The 13214-nt window shown below is 42.2% G+C and overlaps 1 protein-coding gene and 2 non-coding genes across 3 annotated transcripts; 1 reads left to right on the forward strand and 2 right to left on the reverse strand.

The window, feature by feature from the left end:
* Positions 1-572: 572 nt before the first annotated feature.
* On the forward strand, positions 573-3748 carry LOC105899051 (histone H2A, sperm-like). Its single transcript, XM_012826179.3, has 2 exons — positions 573-738; positions 1090-3748. Exon 2 carries the CDS (start codon positions 1092-1094, stop codon positions 1500-1502), a length of 411 nt encoding a protein of 136 aa, XP_012681633.2. The 5' UTR covers positions 573-738; positions 1090-1091; the 3' UTR covers positions 1503-3748.
* A 2343-nt stretch (positions 3749-6091) lies between these two features.
* On the reverse strand, positions 6092-6166 carry LOC116220390. The gene has a single exon (XR_004163630.1). It is a non-coding gene; the product is annotated as a small nucleolar RNA SNORD59 (small nucleolar RNA).
* A 681-nt stretch (positions 6167-6847) lies between these two features.
* Positions 6848-6923, reverse strand: LOC116220391. The gene has a single exon (XR_004163632.1). It is a non-coding gene; the product is annotated as a small nucleolar RNA SNORD59 (small nucleolar RNA).
* Between the last annotated feature and the right edge of the window lie 6291 nt (positions 6924-13214).

Here is a 13214-nt window from a genome sequence, read left to right on the forward strand (position 1 = left end):
ATCACCAAACATGAGATGAGGACCATGCTAGAAAGTATAGGGATAAAGAGTCACATTCTAAATAATTGTAATCTTTAAAAAAAGTATAGGCTATTTTATTTGCCTGAGCAGCACAAAAACAACACTCAGGACATTGTGATGTCACTGCAGAGCCTCACTGACCCAGAGCAGTGGAAGGATATCGGCCAAAGTTTTGATACAGCACATTCACTATGCGAGTTTTATGGACTTCAGGGGGAAGAGACCAACCTTGAAACAGAGTTGAGAGTCTTCCATTACAAGTGTCCCAAGAGGACAGTCAGGTCTATGCTTGAAATATTCAAAGAACACGATGCTCACATCATATTCCCTACACTGTTCAAACTCATTTAAACATATGCTACTCTACCCGTCTCCACTGCAACGGTAAAACATTATTTTTTTGGGTCAGGGCAATGTCCCCTATAGTTAGGAAAGCAAGGGTGGCAGAATACACAAGTGCCCAACTGGCTGGTGACCCCCACAACACGCGCCATATGCTGTACCCGGGGTCCATAAGAGCACTCCTTCACGGTAAAACATGCGCTGTCTGTAGCCCAGTTTGTAGCCCAATCAACGTGTCAATCTGTTGCATAAAGCAATGGCGTCTAGTGATTAAAATCAGGTGCTGGCAATTACCTTCAATCAAGAAGTAGGGCGCACGCTATAAAACACGCTTACACGCTTTAATTTCCTTATCACAGTAACTGAGTTTAGAAAGTAAGTAGACTGCTTTGCACGTTTTAATGTGTGAAAATTTGCGCCAAAATTTGATGATCAGTCTTGTCTACTATTTAACGTCTTCTATGTAGTTATCCTGCCTGAGGTTAAATTGGATTGTATACAAGGCTGTAGGCTATTCATCTTGTCCAACTTCATTTCCATTAACTATCATCTGGTTTTGAATGGCAAAGGCACGCTCAACTTGGGTTATGCTCTAACTAGATATTTTGTTCAACCCTGAGAATCGAAGCGAGGCCTATAGCCTAGTTTAGGTAATTTAGTGTTTGAATGTCTTTCTGATGTGTTATGACTTGTGACGTATATCTTTCCACCAACCATCTTTCCCAGAAATGTCCGGTCGTGGGAAGAAAGTTGCTGCTGTTACAGCCAAGACATCCATATCCCGCTCCTCCCGAGCTGGTCTACAATTCCCTGTCGGTCGAATCGCTCGCTTGCTGCGTAAAGGCAACTATGCACCGCGTATTGGAAGCGGGGCATCAATCTACCTGGCTGCTGTCATCGAGTACCTGTGTGCGGAGGTGTTGGAGTTGGCTGGGAACGCCTGCAAGGATAACCGAAAAAAGCGTATCGGCCCACGTCACATCCAGCTTGCTGTTAGGAATGACGAGGAGCTCAACACCCTTCTTGGTGGGGTGACCATCTCGGAGAGCGGTGTCCTTCCAAATATTCACGCTCAGCTGCTCCCCAAGAGGACCATGAGGGATGACGCAAGCAAAGATGTTAATTCCCAAGAATTTTAACTTATTTTTATAAATTGTATGTTTATGCACTTGTTGTCTTTAATAAAAAACGTTATTATATACTTCTGTGGCTGAATATTAGGCGTAATATTTGTGCCTGGGTGTCTATCCTAGTATGGGGGAAGAATCTAGTGCCCCCCAACTCTGCTGAATCACCGGGTAGTAATTTAGATGGATTTTCTGTAACCACTAAAGATCCACTGTGTAGGTTTGGTGGCATCAATTAGCAGAAGTGGAATATAGTACTTATCGTTGTGTTTTCGTTAGTGTATCATTGTGTTTCCGTTATCTTAGAATGAGCCCTTCGTATCTACTTAGGAAACGGGTCGTCTGCCATGATGAGCAGACAAGCCAAAACCCTGACTCGGGATGGGCCTTTTCGTGTTATGGCGTTTGACGGCCACCATAGGTACTGGCATACATTTGTTAATGGAAGAATGTTCAGCTGGTTGCAATTCAGCAAACTTGCCACCAAAATCTCCTAGTTTCCTGCAAGGCCTCTTGCACTCTACACGTATAATGTAACGACCATACCTAGTTGTATGACGTCTTCCTCAATGTCTGTTCACTGGGAATGTAATTTGGCAGACTTGTTTAACAGTAGTTTTACACTGCATTGGTGACATTGCAGCAATTAAACATGAACCAGTTGTGTGCAAGTGCAGTGTGGATTATATATTCTCTGAGGTGGCATCTCAATGTTAACTTTTGTACTGATAAGCCTGCTTGTTGGGTATATATTACCATTTTAAAGTCTGTAATGACTAACTAGAGTTCTGTGAGGTCGGCAGTTCTTGCCAATCAAAGCGATGGCGGATCCTCCCATCTTTTGGAATCTGTGGAAGATCACCTTAAATGATGCAAGAGGGGTTGTTGAAGCTGATTAGGTAATGCCATTCTTTGTCCTAGGTCCATATTAAATTTGTCGCGTTCGGAACAACAAATACCTGACGATATTAGGTTGACCGTGGTAGGATCTAGACTCTTAAGGGTTAAAGAGGACCTGTTATCCTAATCAAGTGTGAATTATTTAGAATTTCTGCTTTTCAGTGAGTTTCTCCAACAATGTAGATTTTGAATGATGAACTGACAGAATGTTCTTCTCGTAACTGGTGTGGAGTCTGGGGAACACAAATAGTTTTGTTTATTTTATCAATGAATTGTTTCCTTATGACATCTCTTTTTAATTATGCTATACTTTACTGTGACGATGTAGTCCAACTCTTATCCCTCAGTCTTTTTTACTGATGGACGACAGTGTACTTGACAGAGCTCTGAACTCTTAACTTCATTAATAGGGGGCTTACAATAAATCCCCGGGTTAGGAGAAATGCCTAAAACTAAAAGAACAACCTAAGGGGGGAAAGCTCTATCTATCTGAACCAGTCAGTCCTCTCCACTTGTTCCCTCCCTTTGTACCCCACCCCACCCCCTCCTAAATAACCAACCAACTAGGGCACTTCTCCCCCAAGTAACCTAAGTGAATTGTATAAGGCTAATGCATGTTAGGGTGCATGTGTACAGTCATGGACTGAAATCAATCGCTTCCTGTAACCATGAATGAGTGTCTTACAACTCTCTACTAGAAATTATGAACCACTCTTCTTTTCCCAACTGCTCCAGGTCTCTCACATTTGAAGGGTGCCTTCTCCCAACTGCTGTTTTGAGATCATGCCACAGGTGTGCTATGGGATTAAGATCTGGACTCATCTCGGCCACTTCAGAACTCTCCAGTGCTTTGTCTTAACCATTTCTAGGTGCTTTTTGAAGTGTGCTATGGGTCATTGTCCTGCTGGAAGACCCATGTCCTCTGACGGAGACCAAGCTTTCTGACACTGGGCCCTACATTGCGCCCAAAAATGATTTCCTGATGCCATGCACACAGTCAAGGCATCGGGTTCCAGAAGCAGCAAAGCAACTCCAAAACATCGGTCCACCTCCACCATGTTTGACTGTAGAGACCGTGTTCTTTTCTCTGAAGGCCTCATTTTGTTTTCTGTAAACTGCTTTACCAAAAACTCTATTTTGGTCTCATCTGTCCACAATGATTTTGGCTTCCCCAGGAAAGTTTTGGCAAACTCCAGTCTGGCTTCTTTATGTCTCTGTGTCAGCAGTGGGGACCTCCTGGGTCTGGGTTCCAATGTAAACAATATAAATCAACATGTGAATACCAAAGCATGTGTAATTGCAGCAATTTTCTGGGAGAAGTGGTACAACTCACCACAACAGGGCACTTTTTGTGCGTTTTAGCCTAAACCTGGTGCGATTATGGTTTGAAGAAAGATTAGAGTATATTTTCAGCATTAGACTGATATTACATCCATTACACAAATGGCAGGCTTGTAGGCTATATCTTTAATCATGTAGGCCTTTGCCATCTTCTAAGACTACTTTGACTGTGTGAGTTAAATGCTATGAAGGTGTATTATATTAGAGAACAAGGACAACCATAACTGTAGGCTGGTTTCTCTTCTCACAAAAAGACAAATGTAAAGAGCACATTCTTTTTTCACTATGCATAGGCGTACATCAAGCACCATTGTGAATATGGTTTTATTGGATCTTTGATTTTGTATGACATTCAAACACAAGCCATAGTCCCTTAGGCTGCTACATCACATTTGAGGATTCAAAAATTAGTAGGTTTAGGGGGCAAATTGGGCCATATAAATCTGAAGTGACATAGCTCTCTAAGATTCAACTAAAATAGTAAAATACACTAAAAAATGTTTTTAAAAGAATAATTATTACAAAATAAATAATTTAATTTTTTTTATTTTATTTCAAAACATTAAAATATTATAGTAGTTAGGATATAAGCCTATGTTTTATTCCTAATGTTGGCCATAATCATGACACAAAAAGTAACCTAGTGCCCATATGCCACACATAGTAGGCCCACTCATATGCAAAAACATCGATTTGTGCTTTCTCACAAACAAGATCAAGAATGCTCAAATAAAGGTTTAGTATGTTTCATTCAGTGCAGCTGTATTGTCATCTCTGTTTTCATAATATGAATGGCTTATAAACTTTAAGTTAGCATACCAGCTGACAAACCTGAGCCTAATACAACCTAATTTATGTAAGCACATACAAAACTGTTATTTTTAAGTAAATTGAACACATATTTGATTAACCTAACCTAAATCTGAGCCTAAATGTTATGTAGCCTCCCTGGATATATTGGAAATTTCTGATATTGATTTAGATTGTGGATAACCAACACGACATAATGACGAAGTAGACGGCATTCTTGTGTCATCGTGCGTTTGGGATATTGCAGCTAAAACCCAATGGCGTTCAATTTAGCGCACAACAGCGCATTGAACTCCAAAACTTAAACAGTAGCGAACAGTTTAAAGTGCAGCTAAGCTAGCCAAAGGCCCCTTAAAGTTCAGGGTAGGTCAGCATCCATTCTGAACACCTTGTATAGACCATACATGCAGTGAATGTGTCAGGCTACAAGACCAAAATATAATTTTCTCCCTGAAAATGTGGGACACACTATTCAGTTACAAAAACTACCCAAATTGTTCAGAAATCAATCACAGGTTTTTCCTGTAAATGGGAGAATTCTGAGGTGTTTTGCATGGCCTGGTTGCTTATGTCCAGCTGCTCTGGTGTTAAACTGCAAGTTACTCTGAGACTCTAAATGAGTGTAAAGTAAATTAATAATACAATCTATATAATAAAATATAATTAATAGACGCAGTCCTACCACACGACATAGTAGGGAGGTTGTGGCCTGCCGATTAAAAGGCTTTCTTCTGCATGCAATTTTCTCCTCAGTCTGCTTAAGACAACACCTGGCATAAATGAGCACCAATACCACCTCAGTCATCTAAAATGTTACATAACATTGATCAAACTGTTAGTGGATCTTATCATAAAGCAATTGATGGCATTTACCCAAGAGCTATACTTTCAACGACTTCACAACCCTCTTGATATTTATACAATTTACTACCATTGAAAGACTTAAAGGTGGAGTAAATAGCTTTAATACAAAATAAATAACAATGATCACTGGCCACACCTTTAAGAACAGCAGAAATGCCAAACTCAAAACTGATGGCAGGGGATCATGTTTGGTCTACATGAGACTGTCTAGTGATATGATCACACTATTAGCATACTGCATCTAACAAAGCACACAGTGTCATCCTCTATATCCACTATTACAGCTAGTATTCATTCAGCAGGTCACTCACACTTTATTTGCATGAAGAGAACAGTGGTTCTTGAGGAGCAAAAATAAGATACAACTGTATCATGTATTTATATATTGTGTCAAGCATGCTGCATGCACCAGTCCATCAATTTAAAAACATTACTTTCTGTGAGGACCAGCCCTATCCAAAATAAATCATGTGGAGGGGGTGTTCACTTTTTGTCAAGCCACACCTTTATTTCGCTTGGGTATAAAGTGTACAAATAATAGCAGATTAAAATCAGCAACATCTCATTTCAATCCTGATTCTTGCGTCCTCCTACATCGTCAGTTCCTGCAAAGAAACACACAGATGTAAATTAATAAGGCAGGGGTTATTTGACCAACTGACCAGTTTGTAAAAAAGAAAGAAAGCTCTTCTCAGGACAGAAAGATTGGCTTCAGCAGACTCAGAAGAACGAAAGTCATACTGTTAAGTCATCACCGAAGAGATCAACTCAAATTGCACATTACTGGGAAAAATGCAGATATTCTCATGATATCTCAAGTAGGACCATCTAGTGTACCTCCATCGTTGGAAAAGGTAATCTAAAAAACTATTTTCAATCACCATAGCATGAATAATGTTGGAGAACAAGCTTACCATGATGGAATTGACGATGTTGTTCTTCAGGGCCCGTACGGCCTTTGCCCGCGATACGTTGGCTTGGGACATCACGAGTTTGATGTCCTTCACCTCGACCCGTTGTCAACCTAAAAATCAGAAAATCAGTTAGGTTGGTTGTGGTTCATCCGCTGTACAGCTGAACAAGGCTAATGAACTCTGCATTCTTGTACAGCAACAAATTCAGCCTGGAAGAAAGGTGCAGCTTAGGGCCATACATGTTATTCCCCTAACCTAAGTCAAGCACTGAGAATTAATGTTGTGGCGACACTGCCACGAGAGACTAACCTCTTCCTCTTCGCTCTTCTCCTGTACGGTGGGCGTCTGTGTTCTCCTGGATGTTTGAAACATCCTCTCCCTGGACCTTGAACTTCTCTGCAGCGGCCAACTGGGCTTGCTGTGACAGATCCTCAATCTGATGGAGAGGAGAGAAGAGCAGCAAAATGCTTAAGTGACACCCTTTTGGGAGGTGGGATCATTACCAAAAACACATTCAATCTCAGGATTCCCTCTCAGCACAGATCCATTTGGCTTCATCAGACTCAGAAGAACGAAAGTCATGCTGTTCAATCATCACAGAGGGCAAAACATCTATTCATGCTTTGTTTTATTCTAGGGCATCTGAAATACCATAACGGAATAATCTAACACAACTTCCATATTCTAAGACGGACTTCTCAAACATGTCGTAACTGGGATTACTCGTCTTACCTTAGCCTCACCAAATACAATGCAAGTATCTGAAGTAGGACTTTTGTACACGTTTGGTTTGGTGATGACGAACAAGACGTTCTTTGATTTGCGGATGGTTACCCTGGTAACACCAGTCACCTGGCGGAGACCCAACTTGGACATAGCCTAAGCAAAATGGAGGGTAGAGATTATGGGAAAATGCAGCAACCTCTAAAACATTCACAAAGTCCTGTGGTACACGTCACCACAAACTGGGGACTGCATTTTGCTTCGACTTTTCTAGTTCATCCTGTCTAGGCACTAAAAACTAGTCTTGTTTGAACAGTGCCCCGATCTCCAGTCCAAATCTTGAAGTTTCAAAATAAGACTACAACGACTGTCACCATGAAAATGTTATGAATTGTCCGCAATCACAAAACACACATTGCAGAGATGTAAATTAAACCAGACAAGACACACAATGCTGAACATTAATAGCATGACTAGCCTACTGCAACACACAGACCGAGTACCTTTCTGGCCTTCTTTTCACTTCTGCTCTGTTTAGCTTTGCTGACTGGCTCCTCATCAATTTCAGCAGCAGCTCCAAGCTATGAGGGCGGAAGAAAGCGCAATGTTAGTTTTCTTCAAACACCTATTGGTAGACAATGTTTTCACATGACTATTCACACAAGACGAACTCTTCAGATTTGTTTTGTCGCAACAGCAACATTTATAGACCCACGAAAAATGGCGCACAAATGTTGACCATCAGCACGAGTAAAGAAAGAAAGTTCTGATGCTCTTACCTGTGCCTGCTGTGTCTGTGCAGAATCCTGTTCTTCCAGCTCAGGCACAGACTCATCGCTGTCTGATTCAGTACCAGACCCTGTTGAGCACTGTAACGGTGCCGCTGCCCGTTACCGCTAACATTATTCATGTCTGGACTAAGACAAACGAAGTAGACAGAGCGGGGTACAGGCACAAGGTTTATTTGCACACAAACACAACGATTATATTCCACCACAATGACCGCATCTGTAAGACAAACATAGAACATACCGTTACAGAAGAGCCAACACGTTGCAAACATTTTACAAATCAAGACAATGGCGAACTTCTTACCGTGCGGTGGCATGTTGACTTCCTGCGTCAGGACAGAAGAAAGACCGGAGAGAAAGTCGGAAGGGACTTTTGAACTGTGGGGCACGGAACGACGGACGTGCACATGCCAAGTTGGTGGGATGAGAGGGGTGTTTGTAGTGTGTGATTACTGGTGATTGATTTAGAGTGCTATGTAAATATATAATATGATTGTGGAAACCTGTCTGTATTAATATAGGGAATGTATTTATTGATAGTTATTCTGAATATGTATATTTTTAAGGATAATTGATTTAGGATAGGTGTAATGGTTTAGGCGGGGTGAGTAAAATACCGGAGCAGAACATGTTTGAGTGAGATAGGTATAAGGTGCACAACACCATAGAGATATATATATATATATATATATATATATATATATATATATATATATATATATATATATATATATATGTATATATATATATATATATATATATATATATATATATGTGTGTGTGTGTGTGTGTGTGTGTGTGTGTATATGTCTATGCACAACACCTCTAGACTATGTAGTTAGAATGCCAGATTTAGTTAGCTTTTGATTGTTGAAAGTTACTTTGTTATTTTGAAATGTAATTAGTTATTGGAAATTATTGTTTGGTTTTCTTTTCTTCATCTTTGTTTTCTCCATTCTGGCATGTTTTCCTGCTACCCAGGGCCGGTCCTTCCTACAGGCGACATAGACGGTGTCGGTCATATATGACATGTATATATGTCTATGGTGTCGGTTGTCTCGAGCACCACCCAGAGGGGGGCGCCAAAAACTGTGCCCAGCAAAATATATATATATATATATATATATATATATATAAAATGTTTTGCTGGGCAGTCTTTTGCGCCCCTTCTATATCTCCAACCAATATTTTGACATTTGTGATCAGTATTAACAGTGAGGTTGGTGGTCAAATTTCATACAATAATGTCATTGATGACTGCCTAGAGGAAGGCCAGAAAGACTGCACTGTAACCCTTGAAGTGTGGAGTGGAATGTAAATAGTTCGAGACAACGTTCATTTGTACTGTTTATTTATTTTGCATATTATATTTTGATTATTTAACATGTGTACATTTGCATATATTCTTTTATTGTTTGTTGTTATTATCATTATTGTTAGTTAAGTTGTTTATTTGTTTTGATTCTTTAGTGTGCACTTTGCACTCTTGTTCATGTAATAAATAAAAGGTGCAGTACTTTACTGTAAAGAATATTAATTTTGGCACCAGGGGTGAAGCTTGCCTAGGGCACCATATGTGCTAGGTCAGGCCCTGCTGCTACCACTGGCCATTAAAGCCTTTTGAAATTGTTCTAAATCTGAGACAAGGCCTCCAAGCCTTTTTTCACCGCCTCAAAAAGAAAGAGCAATACCCTTGTCGTTCTTGATCACAGGCTCCGGTTTTGATGGGTCTTTAGCGGGGGTAGGGGCAGGGGCGGGCACAGCCTTTTGTGCAGGTTCTGGAGTAAGAGCAGGTTTTTGTGCAGGTGCTGCTACAGGCTTCTGGGAAGGAGCTGCTGCAGGCTTCTGCGTAGCTGCAATGGCAGCCTTTGGGGCTGCTGGCGGCGCAACCGTGGCAACAACAGGAGTGGCCTTTGGTGGAGCCTGCACAGCTGTAGGGGGCTGGACAACTGGCATAGTGACTGGCTTCTCTGGGGGGATGAGTGGGGGAAGATCATCATCTTCCTTTAGGGCTGGAGAAACCACTGAGGGCTTCACACCAGGCTTTGCCTCAGTTGGTGGAGCAACCGCAACAGGCACAGGCTGAATTTCGGAGGCTCAGAGACCGTCTTGGGGGAGACTGGGGGCATTTTAGGTGGACTACAAGCTATAGCTTCAGCTATATAAGGCTTGGGAGCTGGATAAGACTTGGGAGCTAGAGCAGCAGGTTGAGAGGTAATTTTGAATGACACAGGAGTTGTCATTTTGGGGGAGGACAGCTGATCAAGGAGAGAAAACAAATGCTTTTCTTTAGCTTCTTGAATTAATGGTTTAACCTCATCCACTTTGGGTTAAAATTTTGCTGGCTTAACCTCGACTGGCTTGGCCTCAGCCACTGTGGGTTTAAACTCAGTTGGCTCAGCCACAGAAATGACAGGTTTAGCCTCAACTGGCTCAGCCACAAACACTATAGGTTTAGCTTCTACTGGTTTGGCCTCAACTAGTTTAGCTCCAGCTATTTTGGACTCAGCTGGAGCAGGCAAAACAGGGAACTGAGGCGCAGTAACACAGCATCTGGCACAACAGCTGGAGCTTCTGACATAGGAACAGGAACAGGCCTCATTCTTCTTGTGCTTGACTCATTTAGCCTTGACCACTTTGGGTGCAGCCATATCTCCCTGACCAGAAACAGGAGAACCCACAGGAAGGGAAGCCGAGGGGGAACGGGTAGGGGTACCACGGAGACCAGAGGAAGATTTGGGAGTGGTAGGTGAAGAGGAGGAAGCAGACAGTGATGAACGTTGTCTTCTGCCAGAAGGGACAGGTTTAGGGGCAGTGGTGCTTAGAGAGGAGGACAGCTTATGTCCATCCATGTGGCACGGTGGCTCAGGTGCTTGCACTGCTGCCTCACAGCAAGAAGGTCCTGGGTCAATTCCTGCATGGGGCGCTGTTGGTACTGGGGGCAGGTTCTCCCCAGGCCTTCAGTGCTCAGGTGGGCTATCTCCCGGGCCTTTGTGTGGAGTTTGCATGTTCTCCCTGTGTTCACAAGGGGTTTCCTCCACTAAAATGCCGAAGAACAAATAACGCTCCTGTCCGTCCCTGACCAAGACGGACATGATCACTTGACTTGGTCCCCAGGCGCCATAAAGGCTGCCCACTGCTCCTGGCTGCCCTGGAGGAAGGACAGCCCAGGATGGGATCAATGCAAAGGATTTTAATTTCACTGACCTCTTCGGCATGCGTGTGTCCTGTGTCGCCACCCAAAAAATGCACGTGTGTTTTGTGTGTCGTGTGTGACCATAATAAAACTGACCTTGCCCTTTTCAGGCTTTGCAGGAGCTGCAGCAGCTGCGGCAGGAGCAGAGGGTGTGGCTGAAGAAAATAAATAAACTCAAGTTGGAAATATTTGGATATTCTCTTAACTGCCATAACAGGTTTGGAACCAAAAGCAGACAAAGGCAACAAAGTCTCTTCAAAGGGGTCTTTTAATTGACCTTTCAGCAGAATGAATGTCTTTAAAAAAACAGAGGCAGTGGTAGGAGATCCAACAGAAAAACAGCAAAGCTCAGAAGATACAAAACATTGAGATCTCAATGAGGCAAGGCAGGCAGCAAGAAACAGAAAAACTCAAAGGCCAGGCCAGGCCAGGGCTAGATGCACAGTCCAAGAAAGGGTTAAAGGCAAAAGGCGCAGGCAGGCAGGCAGGCAGGCAGGCAGGCAGGCAGGCAGGCAGGCAGGCAGGCAGGCAGGCAGGCAGGCAGGCAGGCAGGCAGGCAGGCAGGCAGGCAGGCAGGCAGGCAGGCAGGCAGGAAGATACAAGGTCCAATTAGCCACAGGTGTGTTAGATCAGGCACCTGGAAGAGGCAGTGAGTCAAGGGCATGGAAAAAACCTGGAGCGGAGAGACAGAGAACAAGACAGGGCACATGACAGAGAAAACATGGATCCGGATCTTGGAAACCAACTGGACAACAGAAATCTTTCAAGAATATGAACGATCTTGTGGCTAACAGTGCTTTGAGATTGTGTTATGTGTTCGACAACCGAAAACTTTCAGTGTGTGCCCTTTTCCCATTATTTCCATGCAGTGCTCACATTCAGAATTTGTGTGTGAGAATCTTCACACCCCCAGTAGTATACCCAAACAGTTTGAAATGGACACCTAGCAGAGTGTGAAGTGGTTTAAAAACTACCATAGTCCTACTCTAATGAAGTGGGAAATATAGAGAGTGGAGGCGGGGTCAGGATAACGAGTGGACAAGATGTCAAGGTTTAACCAACAGTTTTTAAATCAAGCATTACTGCAAGATGCCATCAAAATGGCTTATCTACATCCTACCATGAGCTTCCAAATAAGTATTGTGTAAACCATAATGTGGACAATTTCTTCCAGCTAGAACAGTAATTATGGGTTATTTGGCGTCTTGATTGTCCGTTGTTGAACTCTTCAATGCTCTAATTAAACAAAGTTCCAGAACATCGGACTTAACAGTACGTGTACAGTTGTGTCTACAATCAGAACATCCCTAGTTTGCTTGTTGACTTGCAAGAGTCCATTCTTCCAGCAGTCTTCAAATAAGAATCTTCACCGTATGAAAGCAAAATCTCCAGCAAAGGTAACCGCAGAAGCATCTTCCCCTCAGCACTGTCTATATGTAACATTTGGAAGCTCATGTGATGCCTTACTTGAGAAGTTTTGCACATCCAAGGTTGGATGGAAATGGACATTTACCCAGTAACACAAAATGTATTAACCTTATGTTTACACACTGTTTATCTTCGAATTTTGCTTGAAGAAATATATTCATTAATGATAATGCTATCAAATGTAAAATCAACGCAAAAGTTTAAGTAGTCCTTTCTCAAAAAAAATCAAAAATGTCCAACTCTTCACTTTGTTTAATTTGTATGAAATATGATAACCCATGAGAAATTAATTATGAAGGAAAAATCCATAAGAAAATGGTGGTTTAAAAGAATGACCAAGAGAATATTAATGTCTTGTGAGAGTAAATGTCATGCAGCAATATGCACCATGTCTCATGCACAGAGAAATCCTGTACTTCTTACCACCCCATTGCAAGTGTAATTTCATTCAGTGCAGGCAATGTGTTTAAGGGGAAAGGTGGTCCTGGATCACACATCTTATCATTGTATATCAGGAGTCATACTCAAAGAATAAGCCCTTGCTTGTCCCGAAAAACAACCAATACCTTAGTTTGTTTACTCAGCTGTCACACCAGCCAACAGAGCGAAGCTTTAAAAAAAAATGTGGCAAAGACAGGTGTTGCGCAATTTAAAACGACAGGTTTGCATTTCAGCTTAAAGATCAGTTGTAGCCTAAGTGCACTGAATAGATTCTGAGTTCCGGGACCCCATTACCTGCCAGAAAGTTTAGTATTGG

The sequence above is a fragment of the Clupea harengus genome, chromosome 4, assembly GCF_900700415.2.
Source record: "Clupea harengus chromosome 4, Ch_v2.0.2, whole genome shotgun sequence".
NCBI lineage: Eukaryota > Metazoa > Chordata > Actinopteri > Clupeiformes > Clupeidae > Clupea > Clupea harengus.